This window comes from Pithys albifrons, chromosome 3, assembly GCF_047495875.1.
Source record: "Pithys albifrons albifrons isolate INPA30051 chromosome 3, PitAlb_v1, whole genome shotgun sequence".
NCBI lineage: Eukaryota > Metazoa > Chordata > Aves > Passeriformes > Thamnophilidae > Pithys > Pithys albifrons.
The window spans coordinates 480,785-504,832 of record NC_092460.1 but is presented as its reverse complement, the minus strand read 5'-3'; the positions used below and the strand labels follow the sequence as shown (position 1 = coordinate 504,832).

The following is a 24,048-nucleotide window of genomic DNA, read 5'->3' as shown; positions in this document are numbered from 1 at the left end:
GATGGAGGAGGCTGCACAGCATCAGCCTGCCTTTCACATCTCTGAATGTCTTGGCATTTGACTTGAAAACTCAGTAAATTAAATGTGGCATTGCTGAGAGGAAATAACAATGGGGCTACACAATTTCTCGTGACAGTCACTTTTCAGCTTAAAACAGAAAGGGACTGAGGAAAATTCCTGCCTCCTTACCAGCAAGGGAAGGCAATAATTGAAAGGACCAAGCATGCCTCTGCTCTCTAAAGTCTGTCTTAATTGATTAACAGAGGTTAATTAATTCTTACACTACAGCAGCCCTGACATGCCCCCGTAAAACAACATAAGCTCAAAGCAGGAGCTTCTCTCTGCTAAGAACCATATGCAAGCACTGCAAGCTATGCAGAAAAAGCAGGGAACTGCCATTGTGCCTAGTTTAAAAACTGGCTAGCCAGAAGCTAAATGATTTCCCTGTGATCACCAAGATGCCCATGAACTGAGCCCTGACACCCTCCACTGCAACAATTCTGTCCCTTCCTGCTGATGTGCTCCACACGTGGCTGTTTGCAATGCCTGTCCCTGGGTCCCTCTGCCTCCTGGGCAAGTGCACCCTCCACCTGAGGGCCTGCAGCCCTGTGGGAGAGCCCCTGCAGCAGCACAGAGGGGCAGCACCCACCAGCCCTCCTGGTGCAGCAGGCTGGAGGACACGAGCTGCTCTGGTGCTGGCAGCAGTACAGTGGGTGAAGTCCAGGGTAATCCCACCATGGCACTGTGTCTGTGGCCTTGCAGACCTGAACATGTGGGGACTCACCAGGACAGACCTCTCTCGCCTGCCATTCCCCTTGAGGGCACTGTGCCCTGGCACGTCTCACCCTGGCTATGCTGCCCAAGCGCTGCCGTCCCTTTCATGACTGCTACATGTGGTACTGGCCCTCACCAAATGCCTGTCTGCAGCCTAGAATCAGATTAATCCCCCATACGTGCCCCTGGCAGCCCTAATTGCTGCTGGCAGGAGCTGGGTGAGCACTATTTCTGCCCTTCTGCTGTCTTTTCTCAGACAGCAAATCTGAATGATAACTCACACAAAGTATCTTGTGTCCTGTGCCAAAGAGCAAGGAGCCCCGAAGGTAGAAGGGCTTCTGGTTATGCAGCTGTGTTGTAGAATTAGATTACAGCTATCTGAGCAAATTATCCCAGCAAAGGGTAGCCAGGAGCCTCTCTCTAATGGAGGCGCCGCAGATAAGGCTGCTCTCTCCGAGATGATAATGGAGCAGAGCTGTTAATGCCGTGTGAACAGGCTGCACTGCGTGTGGCATGTGCCCCCCAGCCCACTGCACCTGGCTTGGTGCCAGCTCCCTCCCACCCTCACAAACTATCTGCCCCTGCGGGCAAAAATCAAAGCAGGGAGCTCCTTTGTGATCATTCCCACACTTCTGCCAGGAGCATGTGGATGCAAGGCAAGAGATGGATCAGTTTTCTTCTCTCCAAGCATTTTGATCCAATATCCCACAATATGCACCACTCATCCCAGGCTGAGACAGAACAGGTATCAGCTGTCTCTGCTCCAGGGCTTTTCTCCTTCTCCTCTATGGACTTTTGATGCTGGGAGTACACCAAACTGCTGTGGCTTCCTGGAATCAAAACTTTCTTTGGCAAACTCCAAGTGCTAAAGTTACCAAGAGCTTGGTCTTGCACCTTGGCTCTGGAGCCAGGGCGCCCTGCATCACCTCTGGCACGTTATTTAGAACAGACTCCACCATGAGTTCACACCTGCTTTGGACTCAGCTGTGAGGAAGAATCTCTTGGTGATTCCCCTGTCTATGCCGAGTCTTCAAAAGGCAGCAGGTCAGAGGGGGAATTTATCAAAGAGTTGTTAACAATTAAATGCTGCACAACAGCACTTCCAGCACAGGGTTCATCAAGAACATACGGCAGCCCTAAGCAGTAATTAGCAGCCACCAGTCACCAGACAGTGTGTATCACCATCCAGGTTGTGGCAGTACCAGTCCTTTCTTTGTTTCCCCATGGAAGCAGCACTCAGACCAAGTCAACAACAGGCACAGTGAACGTGCTGAAGGGGAAGCCCTGACACCCACCCTGTCCCCCCGCCCTGCTGCTCTATGCCAGTGCTGCCAGGCCCCACTTGCCTTCAGGAGTCCTCCACTGGCCGTGCCCAGGAATGCCACGGTGTAGTTGTTGACGCTGGCGACTGCCACGGCGGTCAGGCCACTGTAGGTGAAGATGGGGGTGGCAGTGACGGGGTTCACGATGGCCAGAGGGTGCTGGAGATGTGCAGCTCCACAGTCCAGCTGCTCTGGCTGCAGCTGTGGAGAGACACAGATATCACCAGGCTGCACAAACGTCAGGGGGTTCCCCCACCCCCTGCCTCAGGCACAGTGGGGTCAGACTGCTGTGAGCCCCACTCTGCCCTCCTGAAGCCCCTCACTGCTGAGTCAGAGAGCAGGAAAAGGCACCTGGCCCTGGCGGATGAGCTGCCCTGCAAAGGTTGGCACGTGGGGCACAAGGCTGGTGTCGGGACTCCAGTGTCAATTCACTGCCAGGCACCAAATGGCGAGGGCAGAGGACAGTGGTTAAGCACTTGCCAGTGAGCCATGTCTGTAAGGAGGCATTTGACTTGTTTGGCCCAAAGCAAGACAACAGACTTGACTCTTCTGTGCTAAATTAATTAGTGCAATTGCTGCATGGCAGCAGCATTTGCAAGCAGGACTGACACCTCATATTCCTCCAACCTTCCCGAGACACACCCAAGATTTATGACCCCTCTCACCCCAAATCCTCTGAGATTCTCATGTAATTTCTGCTCAGACAACTTGGATGGATTCAACAACACCTGAACATCACAACAGTCCCACTGCCAACAATTCACCTGCTGTCAATCCTGCAGCAGCCTCTGAGCTGCAGTGGGTACAACTGGAGCTGTTCAAATGATGGGCATGTTTCAAGGGCCATTACCACATCACCTATGGTGTCATCCCAGCTTTAGCTGTGACCACACTGTAACCCTCCCTGCAGCAGTTCCATTCACAGGGGACCAAGACAAAAGGGAATATGTTTGTGGGTGCAATGCTAAATGCATTTTGCAGTTTTACCACATCTCATTTTGTTAAAAAATAAAATCACAGCCCAAAGTCTTAAGTGTGTTTATTTGTTCCTGTCACTGGATGACACTTTTTTATACCATATAGAGGACATGGTAAGCCATTCATGCTTCTGATTTAATGGTTCCTTTCCTTCAAAGCCAGATCTTTAGAAATGGTCTTGAGTTCATTTATTTGTCTTGGGGATGATTCTCTCTAGCCCCTCTTCATTGCTCTTTACCAATATTCAACACGAGGCTCCTTCCTGCTGGGAAACTGAGGCACAGAGGCCCCTCCAGCTCCCTGGGAGCCCAAGGAATACTCAGCACCTTCTCTCCACAGAGAAGCACAGGAGGCAGGACTGGCATTGCTGCCCCCAGCCTGCTGGACACAGCCCTTTCATCTCATAGGTGGCCAAAATCACGGGAAGTCCCTTATCTGTAGCACCTGCCTGCTTATAAATCACGCATTTCGGAGCCCATATCAGCACAAAGTGTTTTCCACAGTAAACAGGATGTAACTATTCTAACCCAGGCCAAGCTTTATTTTGGCTGCACACATCCTTCCTCTGAAACACCTTTCTTCAAATGACATCAGTTCTTCCAACGGATGGATGGGCAGGAGGAGACATATGGTATTTCCCTCTCCTGTGTCCCAGGGAGGGATGACATGCTGTGCTGCTGCTGCCTGTACCCCACAGCACCGAGGGGACAGCTTAACTCCCTCACGTTACAGTAAACAGGATATGGCCAAGTCACATCCTTCTGCAGGCACCAGGCAGTCACCACAGCTGGGGAATTGCACTGGATGTTTGGGATAGAAGGCTTTTTCCATGCAGAATGGGTTAAATCTTGCTCCATCTTAAATCAAGCTGCTCTTCCCTGAAGTGGGGAAAGCACAAACATTAAGTTTTCTTCCAAAAACAATCTTTTAGTCTGCATTTAAAACACCTTGTGGGCATTTACTGTATTGCCTCTATTTTTCTGTGACACACTCTGGCTACTCAGTATCTCACAGAAATATGGGCTGAGTCTAGATATGAAACCTGCACACCAAATATTTGACTCTGGCACTCTGCTATCAACGACAAACGTCCTGGGGCAGGCTGGGGACAGCCACAGCCAGCCCTGGCACCGCTGTCACCCCACACACTGCGAGGAGGGTCAGTCACACTGCTGTGCCCCACACATGGCACAGAGGGAGGGGTACAGGCTGCTGTCACCCCACACACTGAGATAGGTGGTATTGCTGCAAAACTCCAGAAGTGATGCACATGAATTCAAATCAAAGGGCCGCAGCTAAGAGGACGGTTAGTCATATTAACCCATGAGTACAATTGCAGAAACAAAGTGGGACAGAGATAAAGGATTTCCAGTCACATCAGAGCTCAAGAGTTCAGCTGTCTTTGTGGTGTGAGTTCCCAGGCCTAAAAGAAGCAGAAAAGGCGATTTCCCAGAATTTCCATTACAGCTCCCCAGCCCCAGGCGCGCAGGATGTCCCTTCGGGAAGGAAGTCTGCTGGAAACAGAAGGAGGAAGAGGAGTGGTGAGGCAGCACTCAGGAAAACCATGAAATGCGCTGATTTCTGCATCCTGTGTTTGTGACCTTAAAAATAGTTCTCAAGCAAAGCTGGAGCTACTTTGTGACTCAGAAGCTGCAGCAGAGGAAAGCCCTGAGCCCCTGCCCTCCACGAGCCCGTGCTGGCCGTGCTGCAGCAGCAGCACCAGAGCTCTGCAGTGAGGGGAAGGGGAGCCCAGCCCCTTTCAGGCGTTCTATCAGAGAGGATTAAAGTGTTGGCTTCCAGCATGCCTGGAGTCCTGGGAAAATGACACAGCCGGCATCCGATAATCCGCTCCAAACTTGTTGATTTGTGGGACTTAGCCATCATCTTCATAGGCTCAAAATTTGGCAGCTGCTCCCACACAACTGACATTTTCAGGCCATTAAAGGCTGTGATAAAAGGGCTCTAGTTTTATCTCTTGCCTTCCTTAACATAAACCATTAGGCTTTTATTAACATTTAGGTATGACTCAGGGAAATCTCTGACTGTGGAGAGAATATTCAGAATAATTTGAATACTGTCTGAAGAGAACAGCAGGACATGCACTCACCCTCAACAGCAGGAAGAGGCTAAAAACCAGTGGGGAAATACTGCATAGGAGAACAGACACAGGCAGAAATGCCAATCCAGCCCAGCTGCAGTAGGCAGAGAGCACAAGCCCTGCTCTATGTCAGACAGAGCCCAGCCCAGCTGTGCACCCCCAGCAGAGCCCATTCCCCCCGGAACCTTCCCGTCCCCAGCAGTTTGTACACACAATCACGCGTTTATCTGCTGGAGTGCTGCGGCCAGATCTGTCACAAACAAGCTTCTTGGGATGCCTGAAGGAAAATTTCATGCTCAGAAGAGGACTCCACTGTTAAGGCACTTCAGATGTAAGCAGTCGCAAATTGCAGTGCTGCTGCAGGGCAGGCATCAGCACACAGCTCCTTGGACTTCCCACCATATTTTTTAGGCAGCAGGAGGCAAATCACTGTGCACTTGTGGCCAGCAGAGGCATTCAGGCTGAGAACCTCTGACAGAGTAAATCTGGACATATTTTTCTCACGAATTACCAACACTAAGCAATCAGGACCCCACAGCACATCAGATGTTCTTAAAAAAGCCATAAAACAACAAACCTTAGAATGAGACTTGCACCCTGGTTTCAGTTTGCTTAGACCACAAGCTCCTCAAGTAAGGAAGCAGCAATTTTGCCTTTTTGTTTTGCTCATCTGCACAGTGCCAGTACTGGTCCAGGGTGCTCCACAAGCCACCAGCGTGACACCAGTAACAGGCAGTCCCAACACCCCTTCACGTGCTCCCAGCAGTCACCCAGACCACAGCCCCACAGGGAGCCATCACTCTTATAAAACTCATTCTTCCCTCTCTCTGCTCTTGACTCCAACCTTTTCTTTCCTGACAGCTCCTGAATTTCACTCTTGGCAGCCTCAGTTGGGACCAGCAGCTGGAGGAAGGCAGGGCACCATGAGCACAGGTCCAGTGGAAGGCAGGACACAGCTGAGCTGGACCAAACCACTGCAACTGGGCAGCTGCAGCCACACTCACATCTGCTGCAGACCCCAAACCACCACAGGCATGAGGGTTTCGATGCTGAGAGGGCTCTCAGCACCCCAGGTTATCTCACAGGGGGAAACCCAAGTTCTGGCTGCTGCTCCAGGACAGCAGCCCTGAGCAGATAGCATGGACAGCTGCTGCCTGCCAGAACCCACCTCAGAGGGAGGACACAGACTGGAACAGGACTGGGGGACCACCAGGCTGCCAGCACAGCCAGCCAGTCTGCCATGGCGAAGCCAAAGCCTGGCAAACAGCTTGAACAATGCTGGGGTCCCTGCAGCCATCCAACCACCTGCTGCCATGTCACCTCAGGTGCAGGAGGGAAGGATCAAGGGAGTCTATGAAAGCCTTCCTGGGGGTGCTGGGAGTATGTACAGGCTCCAAAGAGTCCTGCAGGCTCAGCTCCAGCAACAGCACTGAAGCTGGATGTCTCCAGCTGACACTGTGAGTACCCTCAGTCTCTTCTGTCCCCAACCCCGTGATGCTGATCCCAGCTGGAAAAGAAAGCTGAGAGCAAAGTGAACAGGAGACTGGCAGGACCTGCTCTGCACAGCCCTCCTCCAAAACACCCTCCCCAGCCCCAGCAGCCCCAGCATGGGTCCCCTTTCCTCGCTCCACACAGGTGGGGGGTCTGGCACCTGCCAGTGCTTCCCCCAGCAGGGCACTGAAGCAGCACGTGCAACAGCACGGGGAACTGCTCTAAGTGGAGAAACATGAAAAAATAGCAGTCTTTTTACTAAAATTGCACATCCTTCATGCTGCCAGGAAGACTGGTCAGGCTTATTATGTTAGCCTTCATCCTGCATTAAATACAATACTTGAGATTATACAATCAAATCCCTCAGGAATAGGCAAGCAGAGGGATTAACAAACAACAGACTCCAAAGGGGTTGTCACAGTCAGAACAGCGTGTGTTTGAGCAGTAAGAGCTTGCATGTCCTTTAAATTCACCCCCAGTGGAAACTCTGCTCCTCTTCCTGCTCCCTAGGGCCAAGGGGCTGAGCTGATCAGCCAAGTGTGCCTCATCTCAAGGACACCCACTCCTGCTCAGCAGCCCAACAAATGTCTCCCCCTTCGAAACTGCTCAGAGTAAGACACTTGGTTTATTCAGTCTGTAATTTCTTAGCTGCTCTTTCCTTGGGAGAGCCCCCCCCCTCCACCACTCAAGTTGTGTTTCTCATTTATGTTGAGCTTTGGCTTCAGTAACCAATCTCAGACTATTCAAACTCCTTCCCACAGCAAGGAATCCCTGGTGAACTGTAAGTTTGGCTCCTCGATCTATGGGTGTTATTATTTTATTATTGCTAGTACTAACACTTAGCACTTCACATGCTGAAAGTGTTCTGAAGGGTTATCTGTGCAAGTCTGGGCTGGAAAAAGCATCCATTAAAGTAACAACTTACCTAACACAACTGGTCTTATGCATGTGTCAGTTCAAATCTGTTTCATTTAGCAATAGTTAATAGTAAAATGTTTTCCTGTATTTTCCTCATTAGTTCTGCTGAATCAATTAAAGCCCGAGATAACGAGCAGAACTCCACTCTTCCCTTACACATCCTCAGTAAAAGCTGCCCCTGAGCAGCAGTGAGGTGGCACAGTGCTGTCCCCCTGGGCACTGCCCACTCCACAGCCCAGCACAGAGCCCAGGAAACGCAACAGCAGTGCCTGCTCTGCAGCCCCAGCACCCAGCCCTCTGGGGAAATCTGACATGGAAAGGTTAATAAAACTCCTTTTTCTCATTAACTGAGCACTCCAAATGCAGAAGCGACCAAGCCATACAGAGCCTTTTTCCACTCTAACCCCTGCCCTCAGTCTGGGGACAGAGGAAATTCAAGTAAAGAATCAGTCTGTTATGGAAGTGCAAAGGCTGAAGGTGTGAGCCAGGCTCCATGGCCAGCACTCACACTCACAGACTGTCTCCTCTTGCAGGGGGCACCTGCACAAAGCAAAGGCCTGAAAGCACTGTGCCTGTTGACATCTCTACAGCTTCATCTCTGGAGGTCCTCCCTCCCCACACTGTTCCCCTCTCAGTTAGGGAATTAGGATAATAATATTTGTATCATTGTAATAATTTCAAAAGTTGTTACAAATCAATCCTACTGGATTCAGCAACTGGGCACCACTCTGATTTGGTTACAGTATGGAAGGGTTTCCTTTTCTCTACCATTTTGTATTTTGTCTTCAAGATTTGTAGAAACTGCTGTTTTCAAAGCTTTTAGAAAAGCTTGCTGTGATACCAAATCTCAGCAAGGAATGACACTACAGTTAGGAGATCCCAGGGATGTAACACTGCAGCCTCAGCTCCTCCAAAAGCTTGGCACCCTTGTCCAGCAGCTTATGTGACAGTGGCCAAGTCACTGTTCTAGTCAGACAGCCACAGCACAGAGGCTGCTGGCATTCCACCCAGAGCAGTGTCCTGGTTGGGAATCCCAGAAGGGATGCACAGAAGACCCATCCCAGCCCTTCTCCCCTTGGCTTGCCCCAGGGACATGCAGAAATCAAACGAACAAGTGAGGCAAAGATGTCACCCGTGTCAGGTGTTCTCCAGATGTGGATTTATGTCCCTGGAGCAGATATTTACCTGCCGACTCCCTCCCATTTAATGACCTTTTACACAAATTGCCAAAAGCCCAACCTGAGCCTGTGTCTTGTGTGAGTCAGTTCCCAGGCTTGGGTCCACCACTCTCCAAGGAACCACACACACCAGCACACTGGTCCAGGTGTGTCTCAGCCAGAACATCTGGGTCTGTGAGACAGACTGAAGAGTGACAGGGACTCACGAGCCAAACAACTTTGGAAACTGCTATTTAATATCCCATTAAATGCCCTCCTCTTTCACTTCTGCCCATCTTCATGGATTGCTATCATTATACTGTAAAATTTTCCCAACCCTTCCTAAAACCATCGTTCCAAATACAGCCATTTTCAGGAGTGTGCCAGGTTTTCAATGGACCCCTTTTAATTAGGTGACCCTCCAGAGATGATGGTACGTGGCCACAGGCAGCTCATGGCTTGCTGGATGTTGGCAGCAGGCAGCAGACAGGGGATGAAAATCTGCTTCTGCTTCAGGAGGGAGTTGTTTGCAGCAGCAAAATGCCTTAAACAGAGACGAGACAGAAATGGGAACGCAAGTTCCAAATTTCCTTCAAATAACAGGTATGTGTTTTCAAAATCTGGATTTCTAGGCAATTTTGCTTCTGGGTTAGAATTGAAATATTTATATTCCAGTGTCACTTGCAATGCATAAGCTGCAGGTGTCTTGTCACAGCAATGACCCCCCAGTGGTTCAGGCCCAGAACGGGGCAGCCTTGTTCCAGCAGCTGGCACAGTGCCAGCTGGGTTCCATGCCTGCAGATCTAAACATGAGCTTGTAGCTTCACTAGGGCCTGGGACTTAGCCTGGGGTTTATGTCCTGGACTCGACCACCCCGCCACAGCACAGAGGAGCAGCCACACATCCCATCCCCAGCACAGAGGAGCAGTCACACATCCCATCCATCCCATCCCCAGCACAGAGGAGCAGCCACACATCCCATCCATCCCATCCCCAGCACAGAGGAGCAGCCACACGTTCCATCCATCCCATCCCCAGCACAGAGGAGCAGCCACACATCCCATCCATCCCATTCCCAGCACAGAGGAGCAGTCACACATCCCATCCATCCCATCCCCAGCACAGAGGAGCAGTCACACATCCCATCCATCCCATCCCCAGCACAGAGGAGCAGTCACACATCCCATCCATCCCATCCCCAGCACAGAGGAGCAGTCACACATCCCATCCATCCCATCCCCAGCACAGAGGAGCAGTCACACATCCCATCCATCCCATCCCCAGCACAGAGGAGCAGTCACACATCCCATCCATCCCATCCCCAGCACAGAGGAGCAGTCACACATCCCATCCATCCCATCCCCAGCACAGAGGAGCAGTCACATGTTCCATCCACCCTGTCCCCAACACAGCTGAGCAGTCTCCCACTGGCATGCAGCCCTGCAGCCAGGAGCCACGGGCTACCACAGGCCATCCCAGCACGTGCCACTCCCCAGCCTGGCCAGGGGCACAGCCACGCTGCTGTAGGTATCGCACAGAGGCGCTCAGGTGGTTATAATTGATTGTTTCCAACAACCGCCGGTTCCAGCTTGCCCAGTGTTTGCATTAAATTACCACAGCCAGAGGCTCAGGCCTATTATGTTTCCAACAGCTTGCTGGGAGAGGTCATCAGAGCACAGTGTCACAATGGCACAGCTGAACAGACGCCTGTTGGGATTTATAAGGCATAGCAAGGTGTTTTTACAGCATCCCCAGGGGTCCCTACACATCTCACGGTGCCTTATTCACCTCTCCAGGTGCCCTGAACCCCATCGATCTTCCCAATCGCTGTACATCAGACTGAAAAATTGGAAAAGAGATGGCAAAGCCCTTCATTTCCACCCACCAAGACCCTGCAGCTGAGCCTTCACCCATTGAGGCTCCTGGGGAGTGAATTCACACTCACATATGGGAGTCAAACATCTGCCCTGGAAAACACCTGGGGCTACAGAAACAGAAGTGGCTGAAAATCCCTGAATGAAAGTCTTCATGTAATTGTATGAGCAGCCTTCCAGAGTGCCCCAGGGTCCTGCCCCCATGATGCACCTTCCACATCCAACAATGGCTGTAGCCAAAATTACCCTGCTCCTGTTTTTCACTTAAACCATTACTTGGTTATAGGGGATTTGATGAGCTCAATGGACCAAATCTCGTCTGTGTGTCCAGTTACCAGGAATGACAAGGTGTGTGCAGTCAGTTGTTAGCACAGCTCTCCAGAACCGCTGGGCTGGCTGTGACCCCTCCCCTGGCAGGGGACTGGCACCTGCCTTGCCCACCCAGCCAGCAGCACTGGCCCAGGGCTTCCCGAGCAGGCGGGCACTGTGCCACAGCTCGGAGCTGCTTTCTGTTCCCTAAAGCAACACAGCGTTTGGTTTCCAGGCACAGAAACTTTTGCCACTTTGAATTTCCCTTTGCAACTTGGGATCTGTTTGAACTTGAGATGCAAAGGAGAGACAAGCCCTGGGGCCCCCAGAAAAGCATTCCCATCACCCATCTTTAGCTTGGGAGCACTGACCCACTCTCTGTGAGACTCCCCTGCTTGGCACAAAGCACCAGGCCCGCGCCAGCCCTGGCAGTGGGAGAGCCCCCGGGCATTGGCAGCCCACTGAGCTGAGCTTGCCTTCCCAGGAAGGACAAGGTTCACACGGCCCCAGCCCTCTGCTCCCTGATGCCTGTGTGCACCTTGACTGCAGCAGCAGGCCTCGTTTCCACATAAATTCCCAAGGAAAACTACTTAACAGCTGAGCACGACTCACTAGGATTAGGGCAGAGACAGAGCAGGTAGGCAGTGCTCAGGGCTGGGTCCAAAGTCAGGCAAAGCTCAGGCTGTGGCTTAAACCTCTCATCCAGGGCACCCCAGGCTCCACTGGCAGCCTGACCCCAGTCCTTGCAGGGAGGCTGGAGTGGCGCAGACCTCCCACCATCTGTAAAGCAACATCCCAAAGCTCAGCTGATGGTAGTGACAAGGAGCACGGTGCAGCTCTGCAGTACTGGGGCAGGGGCACTTCGGGGTGGTGACAGCAACTCCAAACACACCCTGTGCTGCAAAACACAGAAATTAGACCTGCTATGAGAACTCCTGCCTCATTTTTAATGAAGAAATCAAGAGTAAATTCCCAGTTTCCTTTCTGTGGCTAATCCTCTGGATTTATCTGAGTAGATGTAAGGTTAGAGCACAGTTAGTTTCATGTTTGGAATTTCTAAATTAGTATAAATCAGCACTTCAAAGTACCTCAGCTCCTATAAAACCCAGTCCCACGGAGATGCAACAGTATATTTGGACAGTAAGTAGATGCTTTGTCATATTCCCACGTGTATATGAGGTTTTTTTCTTTGGGAACATTTTCTGACTAGTTTCAAACCACATTTCCATGCCCAGGCACACATATATACAGAAATTGTTTATACAGTCTAACCAAAGAGTTCATTTTATTTAACAACCCGTTTTAGTACAGCTCACTGGTGGGTATCTCATCATTACACCCCCAAATGCTGTGTTCAATGACCATGCAGGATCTGACACAAAGCCACAAGAGCCAGAAACCTGAGAATTAATGCTGAAATGCATCATTATCCCATGCCACTGTGCCTATGGTTTTCAGCAGAGGAAATGAACTGGATTTTCAACCTTTTTTGAGTTGGAGACCCCAAAACACTTCCCAGGAGAGATGCAGATCCCTGGCCAGCAAATCTAACCCTAATGAATACAAGTTTGCTTTCTCAAGCTACCTTTCTGGGAGTTTTGAGAAGGGCATGGGGCTCATGCAGAAACCACAGAAGACACTCATCCGGCACAGCCCCAAGTGTGGGATGGGGTTTTCAGTTCAGCTTTTCCTCAAGTAAGCTTCCTCATCACATGGTGCATTTTATTTTCTGTTCAGCTCAGACACCCCCTTCAGCCACTGCTTGGACACCCAGAGTGGGAAGGTCTGCAGAGATGTCTGGAAATCACAGTCACTGCTGCAGCTGTGGCTGGGAGAGCAGGGCTGGGGCCACCAGCAGCCATCCTCACCTCCCTGCCCAAAGAGGCAGCTGCTGGCTGGAGCAGCACAAAGCTGCTCAGCCATGTCCCCTGCCAAAACACCAATTGAGAGACACAGCAGTGGTGAGGGGACACTGCCAGGGCTTTGCTCCGCTGGGACATGGCAGTGATGCAGCCTGGCCAAAGAGCAGCCAGGCAGACCTTTGCTTTCAGTGGCTCTGAGGGGGACAGTGCTGGGACAACCCACACAGCCCCTGCTCTCGGGACAGTGAGACGCTGGGGCTGGGCTCTTGCCTGCTTTGCTTTCACAACAGCTCCAGCGTCCCACAGCTGCACTGCACTCCAGCCACACAGCCAGCATGACCTTGAAACCCACTGGGCCTTGATCCTGCTGGGGCAGAATAGCTCAAATATGAAGTAAACCCACGCAGTATCCTCGGAATTTGATAAGCTCTGTCAGCACGTTGCTGCAAACACTGTTACAGGCAGTCTGCTCCAGAGAGCTCATACTCCTCTTCCCTTACGGGGGCTTGAGTCCAAATTCCACACGGGCTTTGAGTGGGCAACAAACTGAAGCAATTCCATGCAAGTATTCCATTTTAGCTGCATGTGTTACAAAGACCAGCATTTGACACAAAATTCATTATAAAAAGCTATTTCTGTTGAGGGGAAAGCGATCCTAGAGCTCACCCACTCACTCTTGGTGCAAGAACCCAGTCAACCTAAATCCTTCCCTCACACATCCTCCTTCCCCAGAGCTGCGCTGTGAATTCATCTGCTCCATCTTCTCCTTATGTGACTTTTCAGCAACGCTCATTGAGGAGAACCAACAGCCCCCACTCCTGACCCAACCATCCTCCTCTGCACATTTTCTCCATGTCTCACAAAGCTATCAAGCATGTGCTTAATTGCAAGTTAGCACTTCTGTCAAAGCAAGGGGCCATTCCCAGGCCAAGCTGGTGGCTCCCCTTGCCCAACCTGGGGAACACAGGCCAACCTGCCAGCTGGCAGAGATGTGGTGTCCCCAGTTCCACCCGCCCCTTACGCCCCTTGTAGCCCCCTGTGTGGCCGGTCCCACGTGGTCAGAGTGTCAGCCAAGCAAGTGGCTGCCACCACAACAACGTGCACAAGGACAAAGCCCGTTGTCCAGTGCCAGCCTCCCTCAGACCTCTCAGCACGGTGCTGAAGGATAAGGAGCCTGGCCCTGCATGGGCTGGCACTGAGCAGCAGTGTCGGGATGGACAGGACTGCTGGTGTGTGGAGCATCCACTCCCAGCACCCCTCACTTGCAGGCAAGCGCTGGAACCTCCCGGCTGAGTCACAGCAAGTGCTGCAGGAGAGAAGCATTCAATTAGACTGGAGAGCACACAAGGGGGCAATGATTTTCCCTTCACACCACATTACGCCTAACAGCCCATGCTCCGGATTTGTAACAGCCGACTACTTCAGCTGAACACGCGCTCAGGATTAATCAGGCCAAAATTAGGGGCTTTTTCCTTCCAAAAGGAGCTTAAACCCCAACCTCCTGGTCCTCAGGAAGAACTAATAAGCCACACTTGCTAACATCGGAGCACCTATCAGTGATGCACAGGCAAAAAAAACTGGACACCCACTAAGAGGAGGAGAAGTGGAGCTCCCAACAATCCTGACCTGCTCTGCCAGACCAGCTGCTGCTTCAGTATTTTCCTGCTGCTTTTCCAGGGCTGGGACACAAAATGTATTAGAGTCTTCACTGTCTTGAAGGTGGAAATTGAGGTTAGGTTTTTGCAGCACAAAGAAACAAAATATTACAACTCTTGACACTGCCACTCTGGGACTTGAAAACAAAAACAGCTTGTTAATTTGTTGGCAATTCTAATGATTAAGTAAAAGGCTCTCCTTCTGACGGGTAGGATGGCTTCCCAGCAGGCTCAGTCAGCAGTTTGAGAGGAGTATGCTTCAAATAAATGGGAAGTGTAGAAATATTAGGCATGAACGAATATTAATGTTATGCTTCATTTATATCCTGCTGTACTTGACATCAAAGGATCTCAAAGCAGCTTTACAAATGCAATCTGACACTACGTGAGTTGGGTTTCTGAATAATAGTAAGAAATACAGGAGTATGTGGGAAACTGAGGTACATCAGATTAGACAACTGGTTCAAGGCCAGTGACACAGCAGCAGTGTTAGTAGGGACTTGAACCCAGTCTCCCCATCCACGCTATATCACCACCAGTCACACTGATCCCTCCACACAAACAAATTTTCTCACAGCCTGATCTCGTCACAGTGGCAAACACGGAGGGTTCCCACTGACTCCTACTGGACTGGCAGTGTTCAGTGTTTCTGCATCGCATCCCCGACCCTCGTGTTCACTCTCACACACTCCTTCAAGAACACAGTGTCCTTCTTAGACAGCCTTTGTGGCATCACTGACAACGGGCTCCTGGTCTCCTCCTCTGCCTACTCAGGGAGCTCTCGGAGAGGAGGGTGCTACCAGAACCACGCTTTTCGGTGGAAGAGTCTGACAGGCCAAGACCAAAGACGGAGTGAAATCTCATCTCTGTCAAGTCTCCCTGAAGTCACTCAGCAATTAGCTGTCTAAATACCTTACTGCATATAGCACTTGATACTTTCAACATCAACAGACTGGTGTTAGTCATGACTATTTTCTTTACTGAACAATAGTTAGAAAAATGAGTATCTCCACAGCACTCATGGAGCCCTGGGGGAGCTCAGGGTGATGGATGCTTCTATACCACTGACTTTCAGTTACAACCAGGCTGCTAACTCCCTGAGTGCCTCCAGCAGCCCCAGCCCTGATGCTGCTGCTTGACCTGCCTGGTAGAGGCGGTGTAATCCTGCCAAGGGCCGAGGGGCTGATCCACAGAGATGCTGAGCATTACCCACAGCCAACAAGAACTACGGGTGCTTTTGCATCCTGTAAATAGGACTCCTGACTCCAGTGACTGCTCTGAGAGCTGTGACCATGCCAAGGTATCAGGACTGAGCTTCCAGTGTTTAATGCACAATGTCTTTGTGGAATTAGCTCAAACTACCACATTTCCCGGCCGTCAGGCAGCTTGTACTTTGCCACCGGAGAAAAACCGTTCAACTTTGCTAGAGTAGGTCTGTGAACCACTGCATTAAGACTACATATTTTACCACAGTGTGGAGATGCCATACTAAACACTCCGGTTACCATGGGAAACCTTTCTCTCTTTGCCACTGGCATTGCACAGGGAAGACCCAGCCCAAATGCTCTTCGTCGCCTTTGAAATCAAACAGATGTTTTCACGATCTTTAATGGAGCTGAGTTGTGCGTTCTTCCCAGAAGAAGGAAAAAATGCAGCATTCAAGCAGACCTTTTTTCTATCATTTTTTCCAAGCATTCCATGTTTTCAGTGAAAAGGGAAACAGACATCTCTGTCTGGCGCTAACATGTACGGCCACTCGGTAACAAATTGTGACAGTAACAAAGTTGTACCCCGGACGCACGGAGCCAAGGCAGTCGGTGCCCTGTGCCCGGCAGCGCTGCCCGCCGCGGCACGGGACGGGACGGGAGGCCGGCGATGCCACCGAGCCCCGCCGCGCAGGGCACCCCCGGGGAGCGGGGCAGGGGACGGGCCGTGGGGTCGCTACCCCGGGGCAGGCCAGGGGGGTGTTCGGAGCGCGGGGCGGGAGAGCCGAGCCGGGCAGGGCAGCGGGGAGAGCGGCGCGTGGGGCTCAGCCGTCCGCAACGGCTCCGGCCCCGGGACGCGCCAGCAGCGGCGGGACGGGACGGAACGGGGACAGCCCCCCGGCGCCACCGGCCCCCCGCCCCGGCAGGTACCCCCGCCCGCCGTACCTGTATGTTCCTCTTCTCGCAGGCCGGGCCGGTGCCCTGCACCACGCTGTCCAGCACGGTGACCATGCCCGCGGCCGGGCTGACGAAGCAGGAGTTGCGGGCGGCGCGGATCGTCTCCTCGATCTCGGCGAAGCGGAAGACGCAGAGCGCGGACTGCGGGCGCCCCGCGCCGCCGGCCCCGGCCCGCTCGAACACGCCGAACAGCAGCTCCTCGGGGGGCGGCGGGGCCGGGGCCGGGCCGGGCCGGGCGGTGGGGCTGAGCCAGGCTGCCCGCGCCGGGAACACCGAGACCAGGCGGGTGAAGGCGTCGGCGGCGCCGCCGCAGCGCAGCCCCAGCTGGATGTAGGACTCGGTCAGCTTCTTGGTCTCGCCGCTGCCGTTGAGGGTGGCCTCGGCCGGCTCGCCCAGGCAGATGCGGGCCAGCAGGCTGTGCGCCGGGCTCTCCTTGTCGCCCGCGTTCGCCTCGCTGTTGAGCGCCAGGTAAGCGTAGGGGCGGCGGGCGCGCGGCGCGGCCCCGCGCTGCAGGAAGGCGCGGACGAAGCTGAGCTTGTGCCGCGCCTTATCGCCCTGCTTGATCTTGAGGATGTTGTCGTCGGAAGGGTTGATGTCGAAAGTGAAGAGCTTGGCCAGGTCGCCGCGGGCGTTGAGGGCGCGGATGGCGATCTCGGGCGTGTTCTCGAAGCGGTGGTCCTCCAGGCTGCGGTTGCGGGGGAAGAAGGGGCTGCCGAAGCCGGTGTAGGTGGCGGCCACCAGCAGCCGCGCCCCGCCGCCGCCGCCGCGGCGCAGCACCAGCCCCACGGTGGAGGCGTTGGGGTGATTGGCCGCCACGTTCAGCATACTGGGGAAGACGGTGACAGAGTCGCTGCCGCCCGGCGGGAAGCGCACGGCCACCGCCGAGATGTTGGCCATGCTGCGCAGCTGGCAGAGGCCCTGATAGATGGAGCCGCAGACGACGAGGACGCCCTGCTCGGGGTCGGGCTGCAGGATCTTGTTGTAGTTGTTGGTGAGCACCCTCGGGTGCTCGCAGGAGGCCTGCGGCAGCTGCGGCGCGTGGCACAGCGGGCTGTCCAGCACCGGCCCCACGGCCGCCTCCGCCTCCAGCGCCAGCTCGCCCCCCGACAGCTGGAACAGCCGGTTGACGGCCGCCAGGTACACGCGGGAGCCGGGGCCGTCCAGCGCGAAGTTGTTGGTGGGGGTAGGTGAGAGGAACTTGCGCTGCACCTCCAGGCCGGCGGCACGGTCGGGCAGCAGCAGCGGCAGCAGCAGCAGCGGCAGCAGCGCGGGGGGCCGCGGCTCAGCGCCCGCCGGGGCCGGGGCCGGGGCCGGGGCCGGAGCCGGAGCCGGAGCCATCCCGCCGCCGCGCCGCACAGTGCATGAGCCCGGAGCCGGGCGCGGAGGGGCGGGCGCGGGGCCGCTTCCTGCAGAGGCAGCGCCCGCCGCCGAGCGACGCCCGCGGGAAGTGGCGGCCGCGGCGGGGGGCGGTGGGGACGGCGGGGCTGCGGCCGCGCCCCCTCCTGCCCCCGCCCCGCGCCCGCCCCCGCGCCCGCCCTCCCGCGGTACCCACCGGGGCCGGTGTGGGCCCGTCGTGTGTGTGCGGGGAAGTTACTGGTGTTCCCCCGCCGCCGGCCGGGCGGCATCGGGAGGATCGGGACAGCGCGACCCCCGCCGCGGAGGGGCTCCTCCGGGCTGTCCCACTCCTCTCCGCTGCCGCCTCTGCGTTTTCGAGCAGGACGGGCCAGGGCAGAAGGGGCGGGGGAAGAAGTACTTTTCCTAGCTGCGGAACAGCACTGCAAGCCGCAATACACAGCCTTCGGCAGCCCCCGCAGCCCCTCGGCACCCCCTCGCACCCTCTGGCAGCCACCCGCAGCCCTCCCAGCCCCCGCGCACCGCGCGCAGGGCGAGGCTCGACCCCATCCCCGTAGCGGCTCTGCCCGCACGACTTGTCAAAAGCGGAGCTCAGTGTGACCTGCGCGTCTCCTCTGCCCTCCAACGGGCGCCGCTTTAACTGTGGAGTCAAAAAGGACCCACAGAAAGAAGCGATGATTTCCCAAACTGCAGCCGCTGCCATGCTGTGCGGGACAGCCCCTGAGCCATCCCATCCCATGGGATCGTTCCGTCTGCGCGGCTGGAGATGTCGCTTAAAACTTGCCGGTCTCTTCCCCATCTGCAGGTGTGTGAACTGACCCCTCGTCGTGAGAGGGCGCGCCCGAGTCCTGGGTGAGGCCGTACGGAGAGCCAGGTTCTGTGCGGGTGGATGACGGGGCCACGCATCCTGCACAGGGCGCTTGGTTTGCCCACGTAGCTCATGTCCCTGCAGGCTGCATGACAGAGCCCTGAGCGACTGCCCAACCCAGTGCTGGCCTTCTGCCACAGTATCGCGACACAGGTCACACAGCGCGCTCAGCATGATGTGGACTCTCCAAGCCAAAGCACTGCCAGAGCCGACAGCCAAGAGGAGTGGTTGTGGGATGTGGGCACAGCATCGTTGCCTGCAGGCTGAGTTTCCACCAGGAGCAGAGCACCCAGGCACTGGAGGGGAGTCGGGGGGAAGCCCGTAGGCTCGGTCTCTGTGCAGCTGCCGCAGTTCCATCAGCGTAATGGCCAGAGTGGAGCGTGGGGGCACCTCGCTATCCACAAATAGCCAGCAGCATGTAAAGCAGAGGTGGGAAATGGAGGCTGGTGTTCGGTCACGACTGCCTGGAAATGCTGTGCAGGCGAGCCCGGGAAAGCTGTCCTCCTCCTCCCCACGCTGTGCCGTACTGCCCTGCCTGTGCTCGTGGCATGGATCTTTAGTTACACAAAACATGTTAGTGAGGCTGATGGGGATTCTGCACAACTTCTGTTCTGGGCAGAAAAATCCTCTGTCGTTGTCTAATCTCATTTCTACACCTGCCAATTTCCCCTCTCCCCACCCTGTTCTCCTCACCCTCTTCAGAGCACTAATTAATACACAACTGCCTTGGCCATGCCATGTCCGCTGAAAATCTGCATTGAATTAAATGCTTTGCTTTCATGCTATCTAACTCATTGTCTCTGCTAATCATATCCTTAATTAATAGAGTTATTAGCTGTTTTTGAATGTGGGACTCCCGGTTGTTAGTAGCTTTTTTTCCTGAAACTACAAGTTAGCAATTTCTAAATGTGATCATGTCTTTAATTGCATAGAAATAAACCCCTATGATCCCAAACCCTTAATCTGCCTATTTTAGGATTTCTTATGGCTGCTTACCCTGATAGCAGAGCATCTTCCATGTGAAATCAGCCTTTTAAGGCATATCAAATTAGGTTCCAGATTACTGTGAATTAAAAAAAAATAGGCCAAAGAACACTGAAAAATGTGGCTTACCCAAAGATCCAGTGCTGGCTCTGTCAGAAAAAATCCCCCAGAGCTCTGACTTCCATTACCTATACTGAGCATCTATCTACACTGATACAATTAAAGGCAAAATATTTGTGGTACTGAAGGATTATTTAACGAAGATTTTATTGTTATTGTTAGAAAACAATGCTCTGGTAAGATGCTTTGAGGGGGATATTTTCCAGAAATGATTTCCCACCCTTATTATCTGGGCTGTTAGAAGCTCCAGTGAGTATTTCAGGGTAATGCTCCTAATGGAGTAGTAGAGGGTTTTATGCACAGATCTCACCATTATTTTTTGTTCAGGAAGAAAAAAGGTCAAAATTAAACCACAAACCTATTGTCACACAGCATCACCCTCTGCCAAAATCCCCTCTCCTTTTGACTCCTGTGCAGGTTGGAGGATACCAGACACTCAGACAGAGGGGAGAAAGGGGCTGTAAACACAGGAACTCAGAACCACTTTAATTATTAATAAATATATTTACACAAGAACAGTTTCCCTTTAGGGGAAACATGAGTTACTCATGCAATTACTCAGGTTATGTTGACTCAACACTGTCAAAAAACCAGGATTTCATTGCTTTAATACAAGAAGTATAAACATCTATTTATTTAGCACAGTTTATCTGCGAGGTAGCTGTGGAGCACCCCATGGATTTGGAAAGAAAGCCCACCCTTGCAGCTGAGATGGCCAGCCTTGCCTGGACAGCTCTAGGCCAGCACCAGCATCTCTTGGTGGGGAGGAAGAGGATGGGTGCTGCTCACCAGTGGGGCATGTGGGACCACCACTGCCTCTGTGCCTGGTGACAGGGACCCCCACGGACCCGGGAGAAGAGCAGAGCAATGCACTTCTTGTCTTCGTGTGTCACACTGAGTGGGTGGGAAAGGCCTGACTGGGTGGCACACACTGGTGCATGGAGCAGCCACCCCTCCTCTGCCCACAGGGCCTTGGACCTGCACCTCAGAGGGGCCATGGGGCAAGGAACAACCACCCTGGAGCTGCTGTGGGAGAGCCCTGACTGTGCAGCGGGTCAGAAGGAGCCTGTGCTCTGACCCAGGGGGCCAGTCCCCTTTTTTCCCCCATCTTCCTCACTCCCTGCCTCTCAGTGTGCAATTTGAGGCATTTCTGTATGATTGCAGGTTGGCAGGAGACCACAAGGTGTCTTCACAAACTTAGAGACAATGTGTTTTTAATCTCTTTGTCCACTCACCTTCCCTCTCAGAAACCCACACTGATGGAAAATGGCCATTGAACAGCTGTACTGCATCCGAGTAGGAGTCTGGCCCCTGCCTTCTCCCGTCCTGACAGAGGCCATGAGTGGTTCTCTGAGAGAAGAAAGGTAACAGGTGGGAGAGAGCACAGTGGTCCCCCTTGGTTTCCACTGTCCCAGCCCAGAGATGACCAGAACAGAACTGTCCCTGGGACATCATTCCTGAACAGAGAAGAGCCATTCACCAGGGAAACACAAGGGGAGATGATGAGGAGCTGAGAAGCACTTGAACAGAGAGAATTCATTGCCTGAACAAGAGCTGTTCCCTGATCACCACACTCATCAAATTCTCTCCAGCCCTGCCTGCTACCCTGCCCTTATCCAGCCAGTTGTTAGTGCCTGGTGTCATCAGGTTGGACACATCAGAAAGTGCTCACTCAGGCACTTCAGGGCACTCAGAGTAACAGAGAGCGTGGAAATAGATTGATTAGCAAATTTCATTGTATTTTTGGATGAGTCCCTATTTTGTTGTTATTAACCTGTATTGCAGGCACTGCTCATGGAGGAGAAGGCCAGAGTGTTGTTATTGTTATTACTTATGATTTAACACCCTGGGAGTCTGCTAGGTGCTTAGCAGAAAGACCAAGGCAAGGTCGCTTCCCCAGTGTCCTGTAATGCAAACAGATGCTCCAGTGTGGTCCCCAGCTCGGCTGCAAACACTGTAGCAGGAACCAGGGCACACACCACACTCCCCCACCACCCCACCAGCAGCCTCCACCCTGTCTGAGCAAGGACAAGAGCAATTTATGGGGACCTGAGGCACTCTCCAAGTAAAATCACCCTTTTTTTCCCTAAAGCCTCTGATTTCAAAGGAGAGCCTTTCCCAGTGTAATACACAGCCTTACTCTGCTCAGAGTGCATAATGCAGTCATAACCTTGTCTGCAGCATGCAGCCAGCTGACGTGTTCACCATGAGGGATTTGCCTCCAGAGAGGAGCTGTGCACACAGAGGTTGTGAGCACAAAAAGGTTTCCTTCTAAGTTAATGACAGATACAGTGCTGGTGAAAGTTCACACACACAATAATGGCAGGACTTTCTGGACCAGGAGGTTTATCACAAGGCATTAAAGAGACGTGTCTTTGGTAGCCTGTGCTGGGTTTGACCTGGGCCCTGTGGGTGGAGAGGAGCTCTTTCACCACCCAGGCCTTCACTGAGTACAAAAGCAGCAGGCTCCCCAGTTTCCCCCAGATCTCCTTGGTGACCTGTTGCTTTTATTTTCCTTCGAGGCTTAGAAAGAGCACAGCACTCCATTGTCCCAGCTTCACACTGGTAGCGGCTGAAGACCTGGCTGGTGAGCTTGAATGCAGCCCCAGTTCTGATGCATGGGAAGCTCAGCCTGTGGTGGTTGGTGGCCAGGTGAAGCACAGCCCCTGCCACCCTGGTTGCCCCTACAGTCCCTCATCCATATCTGTCCCTTTTCAGTGTGGGTGTCGCAGGCAGGCACAGGTGTGATGGCAGAATAAGGCCCTGCCTTGGCTGGGTCCAGCCAGCACCAGCCTCAGGGGGTTTCTGTGGGCAGCAGTGGCCTCTGCACCTTTTAACCTGGGATGACCAAGCAGGGCTGGTTCAGCCTCCCGAGGCTGCACTGCCACAGTGGGGCCAGCCATGTCCTGCCCACGCCAGCCCTGCATGTCCTGACTGCCTGCCAGCTGTGTAGGATGCAGAACTTGGCTCGCAGCAAAGGAAGCGAAGGCAACATGAAGCAGAGCATCTCCTCGTGGGATTCCCAGTGGGGCCCATGCTGATTGCTCAAAACAAAGCTGGGCTGCCTTGGAAGGGAGCCCAGCTCTTACCCTGGAGTTCACACATGAAGGCCCCAGCTGACCCACACAGCAAAGCCCTGCAACAACAACAGCCAGGCTGATCCTACCAGCTTTGTTCCAGCATCCTCCACTGAAGCCTGGAGGAGCCTTTCCCTTATGAAGTCAGGCAGGATCGTGCTGCACGCTCTGCAATATGCTGACTTCCCTGCAAGCAGTTGCTCAATACGTGCTTAAGTAGACAGGCCACCACTGCTCATTAACCAAAACAAATGGGAGAAGGGGAAAGCTTACAACACAACAATTGCTTTCAATTAGAGGATATATCTATTGCCAAAATATGTCAGTGGGATTCGACAGACGACATTTTTAACTGTGTACTACTGAAGAACAGGCTGCACTAAAATGCAGCCTAAACTAAGCAGGGCTTTAATCCCCATCCCTTCCTTCCCACAGCATAATCACCAGGTTGTAAATATGTTATTATAGCCCACACTACCCTTGTTAATTGCAACCAATTTGACTTACCTCAGTGGCTTCCATGTTACTCTCTCCTGTGTTCACTGAGCTTACTGAGGCTTCAGTCTTGATGCTCATTTTGTGCTTTGAAGTGAAAGGGTTAAATGTGGTTAATTGTAAATTTATTGCTTGTTTTGTATGTCTTAATACAATCCTAATAATTTTGGTTAATGCTTCATCTTGCTTTAAAGGATATACCATGTTGCACTGAGCTTGGAATCATTTGGTTTGTCCAGCTCTGAGCACCTCTGATCTCCACCCAGCTGAACAGAGCAGACCCCAGATTTGCTCCAGGTGTGCCCTTAACTTGGAGGACCCAGGGTCAGTGAAACTGTAAACCTCAGATGGCACCTTCTCATTCCCTCTTACATCCCCTAATCCCTCTGGCAGGCTCTGCCCTAATCCCAGCTGAACACCCACGGCTGCCACTTGCCCTGAACCAGCTCCACAGACACTGCTGGATCCAGAGCTCATGCAAGTTCATGGCTTTCTGCCAAGGTCATCCCCAGCTTCTGGTCAGTTGTCCTTGTTGTGACCTTGGCCTGGCA

General features: G+C 53.2%; 1 protein-coding gene and 1 long non-coding RNA gene across 3 annotated transcripts in view; one reads left to right on the top strand and one right to left on the bottom strand.

Annotated features, from left to right (window-relative positions):
* PLXND1 (plexin D1) overlaps positions 1–18,024 on the bottom strand; it is a 71,266-nt gene extending 53,242 nt beyond the window's left edge. The window contains exons 1-2 of one of the 2 annotated variants that reach the window (XM_071550159.1): positions 16,589–18,024; positions 2,121–2,297 (exon numbers count right to left, since the gene is read on the bottom strand). In XM_071550159.1, coding sequence (XP_071406260.1) covers positions 2,121–2,297; positions 16,589–17,938 — 1,527 coding nt within the window. In that variant the 5' untranslated portion in view covers positions 17,939–18,024. The remainder of the gene's footprint in view (positions 1–2,120; positions 2,298–16,588) is intronic. The other variant, XM_071550160.1, reaches the window with a different exon arrangement.
* Positions 18,025–18,611: 587 nt separating this feature from the next.
* Positions 18,612–19,611, top strand: LOC139669648 (uncharacterized). The gene is made up of 2 exons (XR_011697298.1): positions 18,612–18,758; positions 18,906–19,611. It is a non-coding gene; the product is annotated as an uncharacterized lncRNA (long non-coding RNA).
* Positions 19,612–24,048: the final 4,437 nt, after the last annotated feature.